We start from the raw sequence: 18,627 nt of genomic DNA on the forward strand, positions 1-18,627 counted from the left end.
ATGTTTGTAAAGAATTAAATTATTCGCACAAAGCACATATTATATAGTCCTACATTTTGTTATTATGTGACAAATTTATGAGATCATCTATTCCTTTTTTTTCGTTCTTGATCCTAACTTTAATTTCAACTTATAGTTCCTCTTTCTATTATTTATCAGACTTCTAAACATCCTGTTTATTCAAATTTGCTATCTTTTTTTTTTCGTTATTGCTATTTTCATGCTGTCGATTGATGAATATGTTGATTTTGCATTAAACAATGGAAGACTGATACTTTTGTTAAAATTATTGTTAGTGTACGTTTATTCTGAAACTTGATATCAGTGTTTGTGATAATATTGCTTTACTAACGAGAATTTCAAGTATCTTTACCAGGAAATACTCCAGTGTTCCATATTACATGTTCTTAACTAGTTTAGTATTTGCATTCGTATACAAGTTTTCGGTGTATTATAATTTGCCTAAATCATGGAAGAAAATATCAAGTTCAGATATTGCACTAGTCACGGGTGGGTCGAATGGATTGGGTTTAGGTCTTGTCAAAGAACTTTTAAGGAGAGGCGCATCTGTATACATCTTTGATGTTAGCAAGCCAAAATTTCAGCACGACAACCTTGTATATGTATACTGTGATCTTGATGACGAACAAAGTGTCAACACTGAACTTGAAAAGTTGATAGATGAGTTAAACTCCAAGAACACATGGATTAATATTTTGATCAACAATGCTGGTATCAGAGACAACAAGCCATTGATAAAATTGAGTGGCGATAGAGTGAAAACAATGTTCAATATAAACACTATGCTGCCAATTTGGATTCTACAAAAGGTGATAAGTAATCACATTGACAAAGTATTATCTGTTCAACCTGATGGCCAATTATTTGTTGTTACAGTGTCTTCTATATTGGGGACTTTAGCACCCAAAAATCTATCGGTGTATTCAGCTACCAAAGCTGCCACTATACTGATACACGAGGCATTACACCAAGAGTTGAAAGAGTATCTGAATAATATCAGATTGTTGTTGGTCACCACTGGTCAGATGTCTACAGCCATGTTTAAAGATGTGGAACCCTCAAAACTATTTTTTGCCCCTATAGTCAACCACATTGAGTTAGCAAAACTTGTTGTTGATAAGATAAACGTTGGCTACGTAGGTTGCATATCAAAACCGTTTTATGCAAACTTTTTGCCGGGTGTCCGAACAGTTCCTCAGTGTATACAAGACTTTTGCAGATACATTTCTGAAATGGACAATAAAATTAAAGAATAGGAAAATAAAAATCTATATTTATTCATTTTTTTTATTTAATTTGTTTAATTCGTTTTCAACCAATTTTGTAAATGCATCTCTATTGAAAAACCCCACAACATCAAAAAATTTATTGAAACCAAATGCTGCATTGACTGATCTATCATTCAAACTGATTGTAACATTATAGATAGGATCCAATTTATTGGACGAAGTTGCCACAGACAATTTGTTGCCTTTGTTATCATAGCCTATGTATTTGACATTTTTGTTAAAAAAATTGATCAAATACAAAACACCACTGATTATACCGTATAAAACACAGGCAATAACTGTGAGGTTGTAGCTATCTTTCCATGCATATTTTTTATCGACCAAGAATAGCAATCCAGCTATTACCACTGTGGATAATCCTAATCCTAACTTTAAATCAATCAATGTAAATGACTCGTTGTAACCAAGCTGCTGGAAAACCAACCCTAAATGATCATCCGTGGTTTGACGTAAATCGTTGACTGAGTTCAAATTGGTCTTTTTCAATTGTGACATTGTTAGAAATTGGTAGGTGGTGTTGACAGTTTCGATAGTTGTTGTTAGCAGAGTAAAAAAAATCTACGTGTTCGCAAAAGTTGTGAAAAAGAAACACCCCAAATCAAAAAACAGAGAATAAGAAATTCCACAAACGACATTTCAATATATGTCTTTGAAACGTAAAAGTCTGTGTGAGATAATCAATACTTCCACACCTCCACAAGTGTCTTTCACATTAACATGTATATAGATATTAAATCACTGCAATAGATACCAAAATGAGAGTTCTATAGTGCAATATTTTGGTACATTATAGATTAGAAATATAAGTGATACCATCGGATTCAAACTAACAAATTGTCAGAACAATCCTACTCAATGTAATTTTTTAAACGCACATTTAAAGGAATACCAAAAAGTGATGATTTTACAAAAGCAAATTGGCTGTTGATCTTATCTGAAATGTATATTATAAAAACCTTCCACTTATAAATAATCACCATTCTCTTCTAGAATTTTGTCTAAACATATGGTTAATTCTTTCTGTAATCTTTCGTTGTTTTCATCAAATGTCAATCCTCTTTGATAATCACTTCTAGCTGCTTCATAATTACCCAAAAAGAAATTTGCAACGCCCCTTCTCAAAAAGTTATCTGGGGTGTTTAATTGCATATTGAGCAAAAAATCAGCATCATTGAAAGCTTTGATATAATCCTTAGTTCTTAAATAAGCATCAGTTCTACTCATCAAAAACAATGATAATTCTTGTATTGTTCCTTGGAAACTTTCAAACTTTGGTCTTCTATTGATCATTTCAATACCAATGGTAAATTGTCTAGCACTTTCTTCAAACTTGCCAATTTTAAACGATTGCACACCACCTTCATACATTTTTTTTATCATTTTGGATAAATCCTTATTAAAATTATCAGGTGTAGGAGCAGGTGGCACATCACTTCCTTGGCTTATTATTTCTTGAGTTAATGTATTGAGTTGGTCAATTTCTAACTTCAAAGCAGAAAGGTCTGGACCAAATTCCGTTCCTTTTGGTAAAGATAATTTCTTAGTTTTGCTATCGTAGTTAACTGCAACTTCAGACATTTGATAAATGTTTAAGATTGAGTATGAGATGATGGATGTGGGTATTGAAAATAAGGATTTCAGTTGGCAAGTTTTCAGTTTTTTTTTTTCCTAGTTCTCATTTTCGTGTCCTTTTCCACTTGATGTTTTCTAGTTCTACGTAATTATTTTCTCGTCTTACATTTTATTTTTCTTTTTTCTTTATGCGGGAAATCTAAATGGCGGCAAAAATCATGGAACACTTTTTGTTTATTTGTTTGTGTCTTGCTATGTCACTAGGATTGAATCTTTCAATATATAATTCCAAATTAAATCAATATCTATCTGACAATTTCCCTATATATTATTGATGCTTACTTTCTTGTCAATATAAGAAGCCCAATCTAACAAATCGAAATGGAAGACAGAGCAATACATACTTCTCCAACACGATGGTTGCACTACTATTCATCAACTACAGACACTGCAAACTCAGGATTGCAAAAAGTTGATACAAGATGGCTGAACAAAACTTATTTCCCAAAACAAGCTATCCAACTTGAGTCCTTTGAAGGTGACAATTTGATAACACAAAGCAAGCCATCGATGTTCTCACGACTATTATCGAAATTTAGAAGTATAGGTAAAAAAGAAATCGTACCTCCAAACTATAGGTCACTGTCTATTTTGTCTGAAAAGATCCATAAGAATCATTCTGTAAGTGCTTTCTTCCCATCAACAACTTCTAAGGAAACGCCCTATGAAAACATATTTTCTCCACTGGTTGATAAACCCATGGATACCATCGATACAATTCAAGAAAATAATTGTACAATGGCATTTATTAAACACGATTGTCGCACGGAGTCAAATTTCTTTAGCAGCGATTTTTTTAGAGATAGCGTTAGACCAGTTATTGATTACGATGAAAGTGAAATTACAGATTAGATGTGGTACGAGCGCTACCAATCATATAACATTTGATTTCTATTTATCAATCTATATAATCCATACAACATATATTACATTATTGCTAAGTATTTTTTGTTTTGTTATTATAGGACTTTAATATTTTATAAGAATATTGTTTGCGGGGGATTGCTTTTTTGGAGTTGTTCTTTCTAAATAAAATGTTGATAAATTCTGTTGACTCATAATTTTTTTTCTGTAGGAAAGTTTGTTATCGCGGTTGACAAAAAAGAATGTGTGAAAAAAAACAAGACTCCATTCACTTTGCAAAAATTTTGACTCAAATTTCATAGACACTTTTCTTTTCTTTTTTGGTTAGCCCTAACAATTCTTTCATTATTGACAATGTTTGACATTAGTGCTATTATTCGTCCAAATATTTTAACCTTGGAACCATATCGCTGTGCTAGAGATGATTTTAAGACCGGGATTTTGCTAGATGCAAATGAAAATACTCATGGACCAGCTCTTCCTTCCCCAGATGCAAATGAAGCTGCATTGGAATTGAATAGATATCCTGATCCTCACCAACATGAATTAAAGCAACAGATCATTCAGTTTAGAGAACAACACCCAAACAAGTATGCAACAGAAAAACTATCAATTGAAAACTTGTGCCTTGGTGTTGGATCTGACGAAAGTATAGACATGTTATTGCGTTGTGTCTGTGTTCCAGGAAAAGACAAAATGTTGATTTGCCCTCCAACATATGGAATGTATTCTATTTGTGCTACTGTTAATGATGTTGCCATAGAAAAAGTGCCGTTAACTATTCCTGACTTTCAAATTGATATTGATGGGATACTCACCAAAGTGAAGTCAGATCCCACTATTAAACTCTTGTATTTGACATCTCCTGGAAATCCTACAGGAAAGTTGATTGACGTTGAGGACATAATAAAGTTGTTGAAGGAACTGCTCAAAGCTTGGCAAGGCTTAATTGTTGTCGATGAAGCCTACATTGATTTCACCAAACCTGGTTCTTCTATGAGTACATTAGTTAACCAGTATCCAAATTTGGTCGTGTTGCAGACTTTGTCGAAATCATTCGGTTTGGCGGGTATCAGGTTGGGTATCACTTTTAGCAGCAAGCAGTTAAGTTGGTACCTTAATGCTATGAAGTACCCCTACAATATTTCATCCTTGACCTCAAATGTGGCAATAAAAGCTACCAACGAGGGATTAGGCGTGATGGAGAATTATGTTTCCAAAATTGTTGAACAGAGAGAATTAGTATTAGAAAAATTATTGAGTTTAAAGTACGTTGGGAGAAATATTGGCGGATTGGATTCAAATTTCATATTGATTGAAATTTTGGATAAAGACGGTAAACCATCAAATGATGTTGCTAAAAAATTATACAACACCTTGGCTACAGACAACTCGGTAGTGGTTAGATATAGAGGATCTGAATTGAATTGTGTTGGTGGTTTAAGAATTTCCATTGGAACTGCAGAAGAAAACAAACAGTTGTTGACCAAATTTGAATCTGTTTTAAATGAAATTAATAAGTAGGCGAGTCTACGAGTATTCTCATGGAAGGTATACGTATTAATTATATAGATTCAGACACATGAATAGATACTATCAAAGTAGTGTGGATCGCACCAAATAATTTGTCTAATCGTATTTGAAGACTGGTTTTTTTTTTTCCTCTCAGTTTTTCTAAACACTCAAAAAGCTGAACGAAAAAAATTTTTTTTTCACAATTCTACTGTTTTCACCTATTACCATCAACCACATTGCATATATTATCTTACAATGGCAAGACAAAATTTTGTGGGGGTCGTCATTTCCCAAGGAAAAATGACAAAAACAGTCAAAGTCCGTGTTCAAGGAAGAGTATACGATAAGCGTGTTGACAAAGAGATCCTTACCAGAAAAGATTACTTGGTTCATGATGAAGGTAGCATTTGTAAGGAAGGTGATATTGTCCGTATTGAAAGTATACCAAAGATCTCAAAAAGAAAAGCTTTTGCTATTGCCGAAATTAAAGTGAATAAAGGTCAGCAATTTGCAGCCTATGAAGAAATGGCTAAAAAACAAGTTAAACTTGAAGAAGAAAAAGAAGCAAAGAAATTCATTGAACATAGAGAGAAATTTAGCAAAATTATAACTCAATTGGATGATTTGAAAAAGATGGATAAGTTGACTCATGAGATTACCAGCAATATAGAGGAGGACCATACCAAACTAATTGAAGAGATTAATCAAATAAAAGAAAAATACAACATAAAATCATGGCCAACTACCGAGTCTACAGTTGATCTTGGCTTGAATGAACCTATATTTTCCGACGAGAAAGAAAAGAGATTATACTTTATACAATACATCTTGAATGAGTTGATGAACAATGCCAAGTATGAAGAAATAAGAAAGTCTATTGTTGAAAGCAAGTTGAAAAAGTCAATGGAAGAAGTTAGCAAATCTATACAAAAGAATGTTGTCAGAAGATACTTGTTAGACACTAGAAATGAATGTCCGGTTCCATTACCTCAATAAGTTTCACGGATTTAGTCCCAGTTGATTTGTACATAGTTCCGCTTTTTTTTTTTTTCTCTCTGTCTCAGTCGCAGCTCATTGTGAATATATATCGATAGTCCAGGGAAAAACGTTGTGAAAGAAAAAAAAAGAAATCTTTTCATACCTGACCATACTCCACATGCCCCATTATTTAGTGATTATCAGAATCTTGATAATCGATTGTCATTAAAAATGGGCTTCCATGCACCTTTAAATGGTTCAAGCAAAAACTCAAAATCTTCAGCATTTGCATCTTTTGATTCTGCATCTGTCATGCAAATAGTAAACAAAGCAAAAGATAAGATAGTGCCCGATGCACAGTTCCATCAGACCATCACAGATCAAGGAATACGGCATTACCAAGAAAAACTATCTCCACTACTTCAAAACTCGTATCATGGAGCAAACGTAAACACTAATAAGCAAGATTCTTCCCCCATGAAATCACCAGTGACATTGCAGCATGCCTTGAATGTGCGTTTGGAAAGTATACTTAGTTTGAATGTTCGACCGGGGGAGCCATTTTTTGTCTTATGGTTTTTAATTTCAAGTTATTTTCCATTGATTGCCGCATGTCTAGGTCCCTTGGCAAATATGATATCGATCGTTGCTTTAGTCGAGCATTGGAAAGTGGACATTATTACCAGGAAAAATGTCCCTGACATACCAAAAGTAGTTGTAATGAATGCAGTTTCATTAGCATTGGGTTTGATTGGCAATATTTCGTTGTTAATGAACTTTTCTCGATCTGTCAAATATTTGGTCAGTCAATCGGTTTCTATAATTGCATGGCTTTGCGCCAGTGCTTTGCTCGCTGCTGCACTTTTTGTGACAAACAGAGAGTTTGGTGGTGAAAATCCAAAATATGTTCCATCAGAAGGGTTTTATTTTGCGGCATTTACTTCCGGTAATTATTTTGTATGTATGCTAATCTTGGTAATCAATTTCATGGGATATAGTTTGAAAAAATATCCGCCAACATTCAATCTAGACCAAAGACAGAGAACATTAATGTTATTCACGATTTTGTTTTCCACTTGGACAGTAATAGGAGCATTCACCATGGGATCGTTGATAGATGATATAAGTTATGGTTCAGCATTGTATTATTGTATTGTTTCTTTTTTGACTATTGGGTTGGGTGATATTTTGCCTGAAACCTCTGGTGCCAAAGTCGCTGTTTTAGTGTTCTCTTTGGGAGGTGTATTGATAATGGGATTGATTGTTGCAACCCTTCGCCTGGTTATACTATCTTCTGCAGCCCCAGCCATATTCTGGAACGATGTTGAAAAAACCAGAATAGCTCTATTAGCACAATTGGACAAAGAAAACAGACATTTAACCCTGGAAGAAAGCTTTCACGAAATGAGGGTGCTAAGACGCAAAGTAAAATCCAGACACAAGAAGGTATCATTAGCATTGACTATTGCAGTATTCATGATATTTTGGCTTATTGGCGCGCTAATATTTCAAAAAATTGAAAAATGGTCATATTTCAACGCCATGTATTTCTGTTTCTTGTGTTTGATCACGATTGGCTATGGTGATTATGCACCCAAGACCAGTCTTGGACGCGTTTTTTTTGTTTCGTGGGCAGTGGGTGCTGTCCCTTTAATGACTATCTTGGTTTCCAATGTTGGTGATACATTATATGAAATTTCCAACGACATAAGTGCTTGGTTCTCCACCTGGATGTTTTCCACAAAAGAAGAGTACAGGGATTTAAAATGGAAGAAAAAGAAATTGCAGGAGGACCAAGAAGATCAGCTTACAGTAAACTCTGAGGCGGTACGTAGTAGCGAACTTGATGAAGATTTGGATCTTGCAAAAATGGAACAAGAAGCTAGTCTTGAAGCACGTGACAATAGTTCCAACGGTGAAATTGGGGCTGCTAGTATAGATAACCCAAATGAAGATGTTAAAGTTGAGGATAATGATACTTGTATTACAAACTCGAGTAACTCCAATATGCGGAAAGACCAAGAGAATAACTCTTATTCTGAAAGATCGGTTTGTAAATCAGAAAAGCAGAATTTTGACATCGAGAGGATACGGCAAAAGATCGCTTCCAAGAAACAAGTACATGAAATGCTAATAGATTATTTGGAAAAAATGAAACCTTTGATTGGGGACAGTATTGAATCACCTAACAGAAAATATAGTTATAAACAATGGAAAGGAGCATATGATGGGTTCTGGTTGAGTGAATCATCGCCTTTGAGATTGCCTTTAAAAGAGCCTAATTATTTAATCTTGAAAATCTACTTTGAGATTGAAATGATGTTGCGGGGTTTGGTTGACATGGAGATAGAAGATTTGAAAACGTTGACTATACAGGATGTGTCTAATGAACTTTCTTCAAGTTCTTCCACTGATATAAAGTTTGCAAGAACAATAAAGTTTGATGATGATAAATGAGCCACAGAATGCATTTATTTACATAGAATGTATAATTTATAATGTTTTTTTAAAGTATATAACTATTTGTTGGATTAACTACAGATGAAAAAAAAAAAAAGAAAGCTTTCTTTATTTATGTAACATAATCACTGAATTATTATTGATGTGGTGACCATTGGAGCTGTAGTAGCTTTGTTTTTGTGTACCTAGTTGGGTGAATGATTAGATAATAAAAAACATGGACGAGGATGTCTCACCAGAACAAAGAGATTTTTTTTTATCAACACTAAGATACAACCCAATATCTGATTACTTTCTAACTAGTTCTAGGTGTTTGAAACCGTTCAACTGTCTTCCAAAGATACGATGTCTACCGATAGCACTGACAGCCCTGCTACAAATAATATACATGACCCAACTATTTTCCAAATCAACGGGTTACTCAAAATCAAGCTTTCTCAATTCAAGTATTTTACTTTTACAGTTATTGGTATAGCGTTGTTATGGCCATGGAATTGTTTTCTCTCCGCGTCAGCTTATTATGGTGAAAGGTTTGTAAACTCTCCTTCCTTAGTAAAGGTTTACTCCTCGACTATGATGAGTGTTTCCACAATCACCTCCACGGCGTACAATTTTTACTTGTCACAACGACAAACAAATGTCAATTACAACTTTAGAGTGCAAGCTGGATTTTGCATTACAATATTTGTGTTTTTATTCATGGCTGTCTCATGTGTGTCTGATTGGATAATTGATATGAACGACTCGGCATTTTTCACTACTTTGATGTTTATGGTGTTGTTGTCAGCCATGGCCACATGTCTAGCACAAAATGGTACCATGGCTATCGTCAACGTTTTAGGTGGTATTTATGCCAATGCAGTGATGGTGGGTCAAGCTGTTGCTGGGGTTTTACCTGCATGTGCTTTGATTATATCAATATTATTAGTTGGTGACAAGGTGTCCGATCAGCATCATCGTGTTGAAAAAAACTATGGAGTATTTGTGTACTACATTACTGCAAGTTTGGTGTGTATAATTTCCTTATTGCTACTATATTTGGTCACTTACCACAAGAACGAAGTTGGCTACCAAAGGCTCAATCAATTAGTAGAAGAAGATGACTCTGGCGCAGTTGACGAGCAAGAGGTGGTCGATCCAATACACACACAGAAGAAGTTTGTACCCTTTACTGTATTATGGGGGAAACTAAACCTAATTGTAATGACTATATTTTTCACGTTTGGAATAACCTTGATATTTCCTGTCTTTGCATCGGTGGTGGAATCTGTGCATACCGATTCTCAGTCAAGATTTCTCAATAAGAACATTTATATACCGTTCATATACTTGGTTTGGAACCTTGGTGATTTGCTAGGTAGGGTTCTTTGTGGGTATCCAAGACTAAATATGTTGATCAAGAGTCCAAAAACTCAACTTGTTTACGCGTTATCGCGGTTGGTATTTATCCCCTTGTTTTTGACATGTAACATACACCCGGGCCAGTCCGAGCCATTTATAAAGTCAGACTTGTGGTACATTGGTTTACAGTTACTTTTCGGAATATCAAATGGTCAATTGTGTACCTCTGCATTTATGATTGTCGGAGACTATTGTGATACAGATGAAGAAAAAGAGGCAGCTGGTGGGTTTACAACAGTGTTCTTAAGCACCGGCTTAGCAGTCGGTAGTGTATTGAGCTATTTATTAGTGTTGGCAGTAAACTAAATATCATATCCTCTGGCTATACCTTTTCTCCCGTCTTCCACCAATGCACCAGTGGCATTCTCATCTTCAGTGTAATCGCTTCCTAACCCTGTCCAGTGTCTATTTTGCAAGTGAATAGCAGACGTGCTGACCGTTCCTTTAATGGCCACTGCATTTGAAAACCTCTTTACCAATTGATTGTCATGATCATCTACACCGCCTTGCTCACTAGACGTCACCATAAGATGGTTTATCTGTCTCAATGGTTTCGAAGTACTGACGTATCTCCCAGTCACAGGGTCAAACACTGGCGGCAAGTCTTCGTCGGTGTCAGGATCTTCATTCTGTTGGATAACCTCGTTGCCATACTCTTCCAACACACTTTTGTAGTCAACCACCCATTTTCCTGTCCACGATAGCTCGTCGCTCAACCCAAGCAATAACTCATAGGGTGTGACAATTGGTTTATAGTATTCGTTTATTTGGTCGATTATAATTCCCTGGTGGTCACAGCCTAAAATACACCAGATATCAACACTCTCAAAATTTGCCAACTTGGCAACATTGGGCTTCCCCACAACAAATATATAATGTTTCTTCCCTGCCTCTTTGATTTTCTCTTTGATTGTGTTCAACAAGACTTTGGTATTTGCAAGCGATAACGTGTTGACTAGAATACCTACTGTTCCTGCCATTCTGGCTTGGTGGACATACTTGTATCTCCTCATTAGATTAGGGAATGGCCCAGTAGAAACAGTGCCACTGATCGGGTCGTAGGTGGTGACAGACGCAAAGTTTGTGGTCAACTGTAGCAATCGTGGTGACTCCGGACTTGTAATGTGAAACAATTCGTATTTCCCAAACTCAACCGTATCAGTGTTGAAAACTCGGTTGAATTTTTTGTGCCCTGTTGGTGGTGGCGTGTATCCTATTATTTTGGCTCTCGAAGTTTTTGGCAAGTCGGCAATTAGAATGTCGTAATCTGGCAATTGCTTCGCTATCTCGGGTAGCAAATACGTGTGAGGAGCATCAGACATGAGAACTACTTTCTGCTCCGTACTGTAAGCCGTTTTTATCTGTTTCACTATTGCATCAACATCGAGTGTAGGTTTGCCCAACACAAACACTGCTTGTAGTTTATCAATCTCATTTAGACATGCATCCCCAAAATGCACCACTAAATCGCTTCTGACATGCTCGGCTGCCACTTCATCCACACAGCAGGCAGAATAGGAGGTGTCTGCTAGTATCCAGACTCTTTGAGCGGTATTGGATTCACCTGTGTCTTGATTGGCTTGCGGGACAATGTTCAATTCTCGTTGAAGTTCATGCACTATGGTAGCAGAGTCGCATATTAGATTATCTGGAAACTGTAAAGTAATTCGTTTGTACTTGAAATCGTCGTTTTCCTTTTGTCCTAGATATTGAATCAATTCTGACAACGAATAGTAGTTCCATATTTTGGATTTGATCTCGTTTGCATCCAGTGGGTTTTTCAAATTCAAGTGTTTTCTCTCTTTGGCGGTGGATTTGACTTTGTCATAGGTAAATGTGCCGTCATTCTGTGCAGTAGACAATGATGGTGCTATCACAGTTTCTGAAGTCATAGTGGTTGCAGAAGATGATTTAATGGAGATTTTTTGAGCTTTCGGGTATTTTTTTTTTCCATTATCTGGCGATGCGATGCGCCGCTACTATTGTCTCGTTGCCCCTCAACATGAGAAACTCATTTTAGTCCACTTGATTTCATCAATAGAAGAGAGAAAGATGAATAATAAAACTTACACCCGTGTCAACTTGCTCATAATTTCTATCAATTCAAACATTATATTTTTATAATTGTCTATATCTATTGTTCATTGTTTACTCCAACAAATCTATGAGCTTACCTAAAGATTCAACAAAGTACAGCGGAACCAAACTTTCACTATCTTTACATTCGTGACGATTGTGCAAAAGATGGCTTAAATCTTTCTTTTTGGTGCCACCAGACAATACCAACAATGTACCACCGTTTTCCTCATCACCACCAAGATTCCCATCATTACCAAATTTAATGTCAGTATATAAAGTATCTCCTACCATTAAAGTTTTTGACCTATCGAATTTTTGATCTTCTAAAATTATATCTAAAAATTGTTTACTTGGCTTCCCCACATTAATGAAATCTCTGTTTGAAGTGTATGACATGTAGTTAACTATACTACCACCAGCAGGTAATATTAAACCTTTTGGTCCTGGATAGGTCCTGTCAATATTACATCCAATAAATGGCAATGATTTATGATCATGTAGTAAGTATTGCAAAGTCAGGGCAATTCTCATATAATTGAATTCCTTGGTTGATCCCACAACAACAGCTTTAACCTCAGGGTCTACGGTCAAAATAGGATTTTGATGATCAAAAGCTTCATCTAGTAATTTATCATTACCACCTAATGGTAAATATCCCATATCACGTAATTCATCAACAATTCCTTCATGTCCTAAAACCCAAATTTTGGATCCTTTAGGAATGTTTAATTTTTGTAATTCTAAGGCTGCAGAGTAACACGTTGGGTAAAGTATTTCTTTGGTGATGTTGGGAATATTTAAATTTTCAAATTTCTTAAGATATGCATTACGTGATTTTGATGAATTGTTACTAACAAATGCAAATTTCTTATTGTTTTTCGTTAACCACTCAAGAAACTTATCTACCCCAGGAATCAAATCTTCATCTAACCAAATGACTCCATCACAATCAAATAAAAAATTGTCGTACTTTGATAAAATACGTTCTGCCTCTTGTTTGGAAGAAATATGTTTAGGATTAGGTTTAATAGTCATCAGTAACAAATGTCAATGTAGTTATGTTATTAGGAAATAGTAATGAATAAACCAATGAAATATATTTGTTGATATGAATTTATGTTTAAATGAGTCAATCTATGGACAAAAGAAAAGGTGAAAAAATAAAAAAAGGAATTAAACCCCCACTCACTGCCAAAACGGAATTAAGGAAAGAAATACTCTTCCAAAAAAAACTGTTGACATTGTTGTCACGTGGATAGTATATATTTCCGGGACTAACAAAACAGTTTTCCGGTACGTGGTTTTTTTTTTCAACTCATTGATTAAGTCTTACGAATATTGTTTGTTTGAATGGATCTCGTAGTTATACTTTATTATGATCGTCCCCACAATGATGGAGATCCTTTGGTGTGACTAATTATAATCCCGTCTCATATTGTGTAAGTTTCATGTTGAAACTAACCACAATGCCTTAACTTTTACTCCTCCAACCAAAATCTAACTATTTTTTTCAACACGAACAATTTTCGAAATTCTCGCCGCACCGCCTTATTTATTCTCGCGTGGCTAATATAATTTCAATCTGTTGTTCCTTGTCGTTTCAGGAAATTTCATCTTATTCAATTATATATATATGCCCCTTTAGCCTTATCAAATTTCTGGAGAATATACATTTTTTTTTTATAGTACAACGGTGTTACTTCATAGCTTGAGATGTTTCGACTGATTTCAAGAATAACACGGTCTTGTCAATCATATCCTCGACAAACACATTTCCGACTTTTCCATAGTCCGACACGATTAAAGTTTAATCAAATTGTTGATAATTTTCTACAGGATTTAAAGCAAGATGAACAAGAGAATTCAGGTGGAAATAAAAACAATGGTAAAAAATCAGGTTCAGGAAAAGATAGCAATGATCGATTTGAAAAATTCAAAACTTTCTTATTGAAATGTTTTGAAACAATAGGTATTACGTTATCATCGGTTGGTGTATTAGGATTGTCTGGATTTTTATATCATCGTTATTATAATATGCATGTATTGAGGAAAATGAACGATGCATTTGAAACTGGTGATCCGTCGGCCCAATTGAAGATGCATACGCGTACTCATGACGATTCGTTGGAAGATGAAATCAATGCCCACTGGGTTGATCGACCACAACAAAAACTATTAAATGATATTATTGCTGGTGATATAATTGGACGTTATTTCTTAATTATTGGAGAGAAGGGAACTGGTAAAACTTCGTTGATTCTAGAATCTATGAAACGAGTTAATGGGTTTAATGTTTGTATATTTGATGCCCATGCTGACCCAGAAATCTTTAGAATACGATTGGGTAAAGCATTGAATTTCACTTTCAATGAGGATTATATTGGGTCATTGTTTTCTATTAGAGGACCAAGAGACACTACTGCATTATTGGATATTGAGAGAGCTTTCAGTAAGTTGGAGGAATTGGCTATTAAACGAGTTAATAAAGTTCATAAACCTTTAATAATGATTATAAACAATGCTCATTTGATCAAAGAAAATGAAGAAGGTGTTAAATTATTAGAATTGCTACAACAAAAAGCGGAATCATTAAGTGGATCAGGATTGTTAACCATGATTTTTAATAGTGATGATTATTGGGTTTATGAGAAATTAAAACAATTAGGTACTCGACTTGAATTGATCAATGTTAGAGATTTTAATCGTATGGAAACCATAAATGCATTGAAATTTGTACGTCATCGTTATTTCCCCAAATTAGAGAAATTGGATGATGAGTTATGTAATGCCGTGTATGATTTAATTGGTGGACGTCCACAACATATAACCCAAGTCGCTAGACACCGTGATATAATGAAAGCATGTCATCAAATTATAGACAGGGAAAAGACATGGTTTTTGAATCAATGTGGCTTGCTAGGGGATGACATGGATGATGATGTTATGGAAAGCGGGAAATTTTCTAGTAGTGCCATGTTATTAATGAGAGAATTTGTTGAGATGGATCGACAAAAATCGAATCCATTATTGATTAACCTGTCATCTTCAGATGGTACTCACTCTTCTCAGTTAATGAATCATAGATTACCGGAACTTCCACTATGGAGAGCGAGACAAATTATGACTAGACCTGATTATATTCAAAGATTTGATAATTTGAATATATTTACCATTGATTCTGAATCGCGAGTGCGAGCTGACTCGGTACCAATGATGAGAGCATTTCATGAGATTGCATCGCAACCACATTTCGATCAATTATTAGAAGACACCATTGACCGTGTTGCCGATATAGAAGCTTTGGGTAGAACAAGAGAATTGGTTCTTAAAGATTTACAGTTAGGTAGTCATTATGAAATGTTGAAAAAGAAACACCCTGAAGGAGAAAATTTCAAATTTACTATGATCAAATCACCTAAACAAAATGATTTACATGGAGATTTCGATAAATATAATACTGAGGAAATCAATCAAGCTGATGATGATGATGAAGATGAAGACGATTTATATTTAGAAGAAATTAACCGTAAGGATTCTCGAAAATGGTGGAAGAAGAGAATGCAAAAATATGATCGTTTATTTCTTCCTGATGATAACAAACATTCAGAAGAAGGTGATCTTGATATAAATAGACCTCGAGAAGATGAGTAGATCAACACTCTGTTTGAGTAAATATACATATTCTGTAGCTTATTATTGAGCTGTCTAGTAAAATGCCGTGTGGTTTTTTTTCTATTGAAAATTTGCAACCAACTTTTTATTAAACCACATGAATTACACGTTGGAGTAATAACAATTCAAATCAATACAAGTGAGTTCAAAACTTGTGTTTTGCTATAATGAAAGAGGAGCAGCTCTCCTCGGATCACTTGCCGTGAAAATGCTTTGCCCAACAAAAAATGAAAACAACAAGGTATGAATATGGGAACTAAAAATGAGGAGATATAAACGGACCACATTGGTTCGAGTTATTATATGTTGTAGGCCCATTTGAAAAGGATAGCAAACTAAAGTGATACACAACCACTTGAAATGGTACTCATTCCCAATCACAATTGGTTATAATTCAAGGGATTGCTGAGCTTTTGGGTGGGCGGATATTGTAACAACAACTTATGTGTATCACTATTGTTTTGTTATATATTCAAATGCAGTAGATATAATCATACAATTAAAATCTATTAACACACCAAGATATATAACATAAAATTCTAGACATCGAAGTTATAAATTGTTTGGCTATACATAAAACCACATAAACATTACCAACTTTAAATCATCTTAGTTTCTCACAACTAATATTTTCCTTGTCCAAATATGGTCCAATATATCGAACCCGTGTTTCTTGAATGGTGTGCTATATTATCCTTTCGGCAAGATGTGTTCAAGTCCAAATCTGGATTGGAAGTACACTCAATAATTTTTTGGGGTAAGGACAATAGAATGAAAATTCAATCATACACATACACATACACACGCATTTCCATATAAGCTACACCCAGATTTAGCAGCCAAATATTTATGATACGTATATGCTTGAAATAAAACCACCTCATCATTCTAGTCCCATCCAAACACGTTGACATTATGATTCTAATTACTATAAATACTTGCAAATATCCAATCTATTCTTCTAGTTTTTTTTTATATCATCACAAAACAACAACTCAACTAACAACTAATCACAATATGAAATTTTCTACAGCTGCTTTAACTTTATCTTTGTTTGCCATTGTCAATTCTTCAGTTACAACATATGGAGCTGGATTCGGTGGTGATGATGACGATAATTCAAAACATCATAAATATGATTGTGAAATCGATACTTATGAATGGAAATTTGCTTTGGCTGTTAAAGAATGGAAGCATTGTCAAGATAAAAAATTCTGTCAAGACACCGATTTAGATTTGGTTTATGAAGGTGATGATGGTCAATTATACCATGGTTGTGATGGAACTTATCCATATTCCAAATGTAAACACTGTACCAATGTTTTCACTGGTGGTGATGACGATGATGACAATTGTGATGATGATTGCAAGAAAAAGAAGAAAAAGGTTTACTTTGCTAAACGTGGTGACGACGATGATGATGATAAATGTGATGATAAGTGTGAATACCCATACTGTGAAATCCACAATACTGATTGCGACTTGCTTATTACCTTATGTGGAGGTGTTTTGACAGATGACAAACATGCTACTGGTGAAATTGTTGCTAATCATCAATTCCAATTTGATAAACCCCCACAAAAGGATGCCTTACATAAGAAAGGATTCTCAATCGTTCATACTGAAGGAACTTACTATTTGGCACTTGATCATAAAATTGATTTCTGGCATTGTAAAGTTGACGATAAAGGATTATACAAGATTTATGATAAATCTATTGGTGAACAATGTTCTAAAATCAAGCTTATTGTATTGAAATCAGATGAAAAGGCCACTTTTACCGATGATAGCGATGACTGTGATGATGATTGCAAAAAAAACAAAAAGAAACAACATGATTAGTTAGTTTGTCACAAATAAGTGGGAGGGGGTTCTTTTTCTTTTTAGGTTAATTTTCTTGATAAAAAATTTGTTATTAGATGAATTTCGGTATTTGATCTAGATGATCAAATAAATCAATTGCAATGCTTAGGGTTCTTTATATATATAGTTTCGAATCAAATATATTAATTTGCATGCAAAACCGTTGTCTTAATTGTAGTTCGGAATTCTTCAAACATTTCTTTGTTCGTTTTTAACTTATATAAAATAGTTCACATTATATATAAGATCTGGTTTTTCAATTACTTTGCAATATCATGCAGTAATGCCTTTGCAACAGCAACAAGGACAATCGGTATTAATGCATAAAGATATCAGCTCTTCAATTGTTTGCAACAATTTACTTACCAGTATGGACACTGGTGATAAGTTGATTCTCCATTGTTATGTTCACCATCCAGTTTTACTTCTTCTTGTTGCTGCTGTGGTTGTTGTTGTTGACGTTGCAATTTTTCTTGTCGTTGTAGTTGTAATTGAGCATTCATCATCATTTCTATAGTGGTTGTATGTATCTCACTGTGTATTTTATGTTTCTGAAACCGTTTTTCACCACATGAACTATCATCCATGGATGTGTTGTAGAAATCGTAACTACTGCTGGTGGTAGTGGTTGGCGGTGGAGACGATGGAGGAAAACAATTGAATATATTGGTTCTGGTTGAATTGGTATCTTCAGAAAATGGAAAAGAGTGAGATGTTGAAAATTCTTCAAATGTACGTTTTCTAGAGGTCATCATTGTGAATGTTATTAAGGGAAAGTAGTAGTATCAGTAATTCTCTTTTTTGAAAAATTGATGAAAACTTGAATTGAAAAATGAAAACAGCTTCGTCTTAT

General features: G+C 34.7%; 13 protein-coding genes across 13 annotated transcripts; 8 read left to right on the plus strand and 5 right to left on the minus strand. All coding sequences in view use genetic code 12, as the record gives it.

Annotated features, from left to right (window-relative positions):
- Positions 1 to 220: 220 nt before the first annotated feature.
- CAALFM_C400610WA (uncharacterized protein) lies at positions 221 to 1,277 on the plus strand (the record flags this gene model as incomplete). The annotated part of the gene is made up of 2 exons (XM_019475357.1): positions 221 to 297; positions 365 to 1,277. 2 exons carry the CDS (start codon positions 221 to 223, stop codon positions 1,275 to 1,277), a joined length of 990 nt encoding a protein of 329 aa, XP_019330902.1.
- An 18-nt stretch (positions 1,278 to 1,295) lies between these two features.
- Positions 1,296 to 1,805, minus strand: SPC2 (signal peptidase complex subunit; the record flags this gene model as incomplete). Its single annotated transcript, XM_707542.1, has 1 exon — positions 1,296 to 1,805. One exon carries the CDS (start codon positions 1,803 to 1,805, stop codon positions 1,296 to 1,298), a length of 510 nt encoding a protein of 169 aa, XP_712635.1.
- A 468-nt stretch (positions 1,806 to 2,273) lies between these two features.
- On the minus strand, positions 2,274 to 2,888 carry SEC72 (Sec63 complex subunit; the record flags this gene model as incomplete). Its single annotated transcript, XM_707541.1, has 1 exon — positions 2,274 to 2,888. The coding sequence occupies one exon, from the start codon at positions 2,886 to 2,888 to the stop codon at positions 2,274 to 2,276; it is 615 nt and encodes a 204-aa protein (XP_712634.1).
- A 375-nt stretch (positions 2,889 to 3,263) lies between these two features.
- On the plus strand, positions 3,264 to 3,794 carry CAALFM_C400640WA (uncharacterized protein; the record flags this gene model as incomplete). The annotated part of the gene is made up of 1 exon (XM_707540.2): positions 3,264 to 3,794. The coding sequence occupies one exon, from the start codon at positions 3,264 to 3,266 to the stop codon at positions 3,792 to 3,794; it is 531 nt and encodes a 176-aa protein (XP_712633.1).
- A 366-nt stretch (positions 3,795 to 4,160) lies between these two features.
- Positions 4,161 to 5,330, plus strand: HIS5 (histidinol-phosphate transaminase; the record flags this gene model as incomplete). The annotated part of the gene is made up of 1 exon (XM_707538.2): positions 4,161 to 5,330. One exon carries the CDS (start codon positions 4,161 to 4,163, stop codon positions 5,328 to 5,330), a length of 1,170 nt encoding a protein of 389 aa, XP_712631.2.
- A 246-nt stretch (positions 5,331 to 5,576) lies between these two features.
- On the plus strand, positions 5,577 to 6,317 carry CAALFM_C400660WA (mitochondrial 37S ribosomal protein uS17m; the record flags this gene model as incomplete). Its single annotated transcript, XM_707537.1, has 1 exon — positions 5,577 to 6,317. One exon carries the CDS (start codon positions 5,577 to 5,579, stop codon positions 6,315 to 6,317), a length of 741 nt encoding a protein of 246 aa, XP_712630.1.
- Positions 6,318 to 6,530: 213 nt separating this feature from the next.
- TOK1 (Tok1p) lies at positions 6,531 to 8,756 on the plus strand (the record flags this gene model as incomplete). The annotated part of the gene is made up of 1 exon (XM_707536.2): positions 6,531 to 8,756. One exon carries the CDS (start codon positions 6,531 to 6,533, stop codon positions 8,754 to 8,756), a length of 2,226 nt encoding a protein of 741 aa, XP_712629.2.
- Positions 8,757 to 9,104: 348 nt separating this feature from the next.
- Positions 9,105 to 10,466, plus strand: CAALFM_C400680WA (nucleoside transmembrane transporter; the record flags this gene model as incomplete). The annotated part of the gene is made up of 1 exon (XM_707535.2): positions 9,105 to 10,466. One exon carries the CDS (start codon positions 9,105 to 9,107, stop codon positions 10,464 to 10,466), a length of 1,362 nt encoding a protein of 453 aa, XP_712628.2.
- On the minus strand, positions 10,463 to 12,052 carry CAALFM_C400690CA (uncharacterized protein; the record flags this gene model as incomplete). The annotated part of the gene is made up of 1 exon (XM_707534.2): positions 10,463 to 12,052. The coding sequence occupies one exon, from the start codon at positions 12,050 to 12,052 to the stop codon at positions 10,463 to 10,465; it is 1,590 nt and encodes a 529-aa protein (XP_712627.2).
- A 256-nt stretch (positions 12,053 to 12,308) lies between these two features.
- On the minus strand, positions 12,309 to 13,274 carry CAALFM_C400700CA (uncharacterized protein; the record flags this gene model as incomplete). Its single annotated transcript, XM_707533.1, has 1 exon — positions 12,309 to 13,274. The coding sequence occupies one exon, from the start codon at positions 13,272 to 13,274 to the stop codon at positions 12,309 to 12,311; it is 966 nt and encodes a 321-aa protein (XP_712626.1).
- Positions 13,275 to 13,952: 678 nt separating this feature from the next.
- CAALFM_C400710WA (uncharacterized protein) lies at positions 13,953 to 15,890 on the plus strand (the record flags this gene model as incomplete). Its single annotated transcript, XM_707532.2, has 1 exon — positions 13,953 to 15,890. One exon carries the CDS (start codon positions 13,953 to 13,955, stop codon positions 15,888 to 15,890), a length of 1,938 nt encoding a protein of 645 aa, XP_712625.2.
- A 1,038-nt stretch (positions 15,891 to 16,928) lies between these two features.
- Positions 16,929 to 17,753, plus strand: CSP2 (Csp2p; the record flags this gene model as incomplete). Its single annotated transcript, XM_707531.2, has 1 exon — positions 16,929 to 17,753. One exon carries the CDS (start codon positions 16,929 to 16,931, stop codon positions 17,751 to 17,753), a length of 825 nt encoding a protein of 274 aa, XP_712624.2.
- Positions 17,754 to 18,136: 383 nt separating this feature from the next.
- Positions 18,137 to 18,529, minus strand: CAALFM_C400730CA (uncharacterized protein; the record flags this gene model as incomplete). Its single annotated transcript, XM_707530.2, has 1 exon — positions 18,137 to 18,529. The coding sequence occupies one exon, from the start codon at positions 18,527 to 18,529 to the stop codon at positions 18,137 to 18,139; it is 393 nt and encodes a 130-aa protein (XP_712623.2).
- Positions 18,530 to 18,627: the final 98 nt, after the last annotated feature.

Source organism: Candida albicans, chromosome 4, assembly GCF_000182965.3.
Source record: "Candida albicans SC5314 chromosome 4, complete sequence".
NCBI classification, from domain to species: domain Eukaryota; kingdom Fungi; phylum Ascomycota; class Pichiomycetes; order Serinales; family Debaryomycetaceae; genus Candida; species Candida albicans.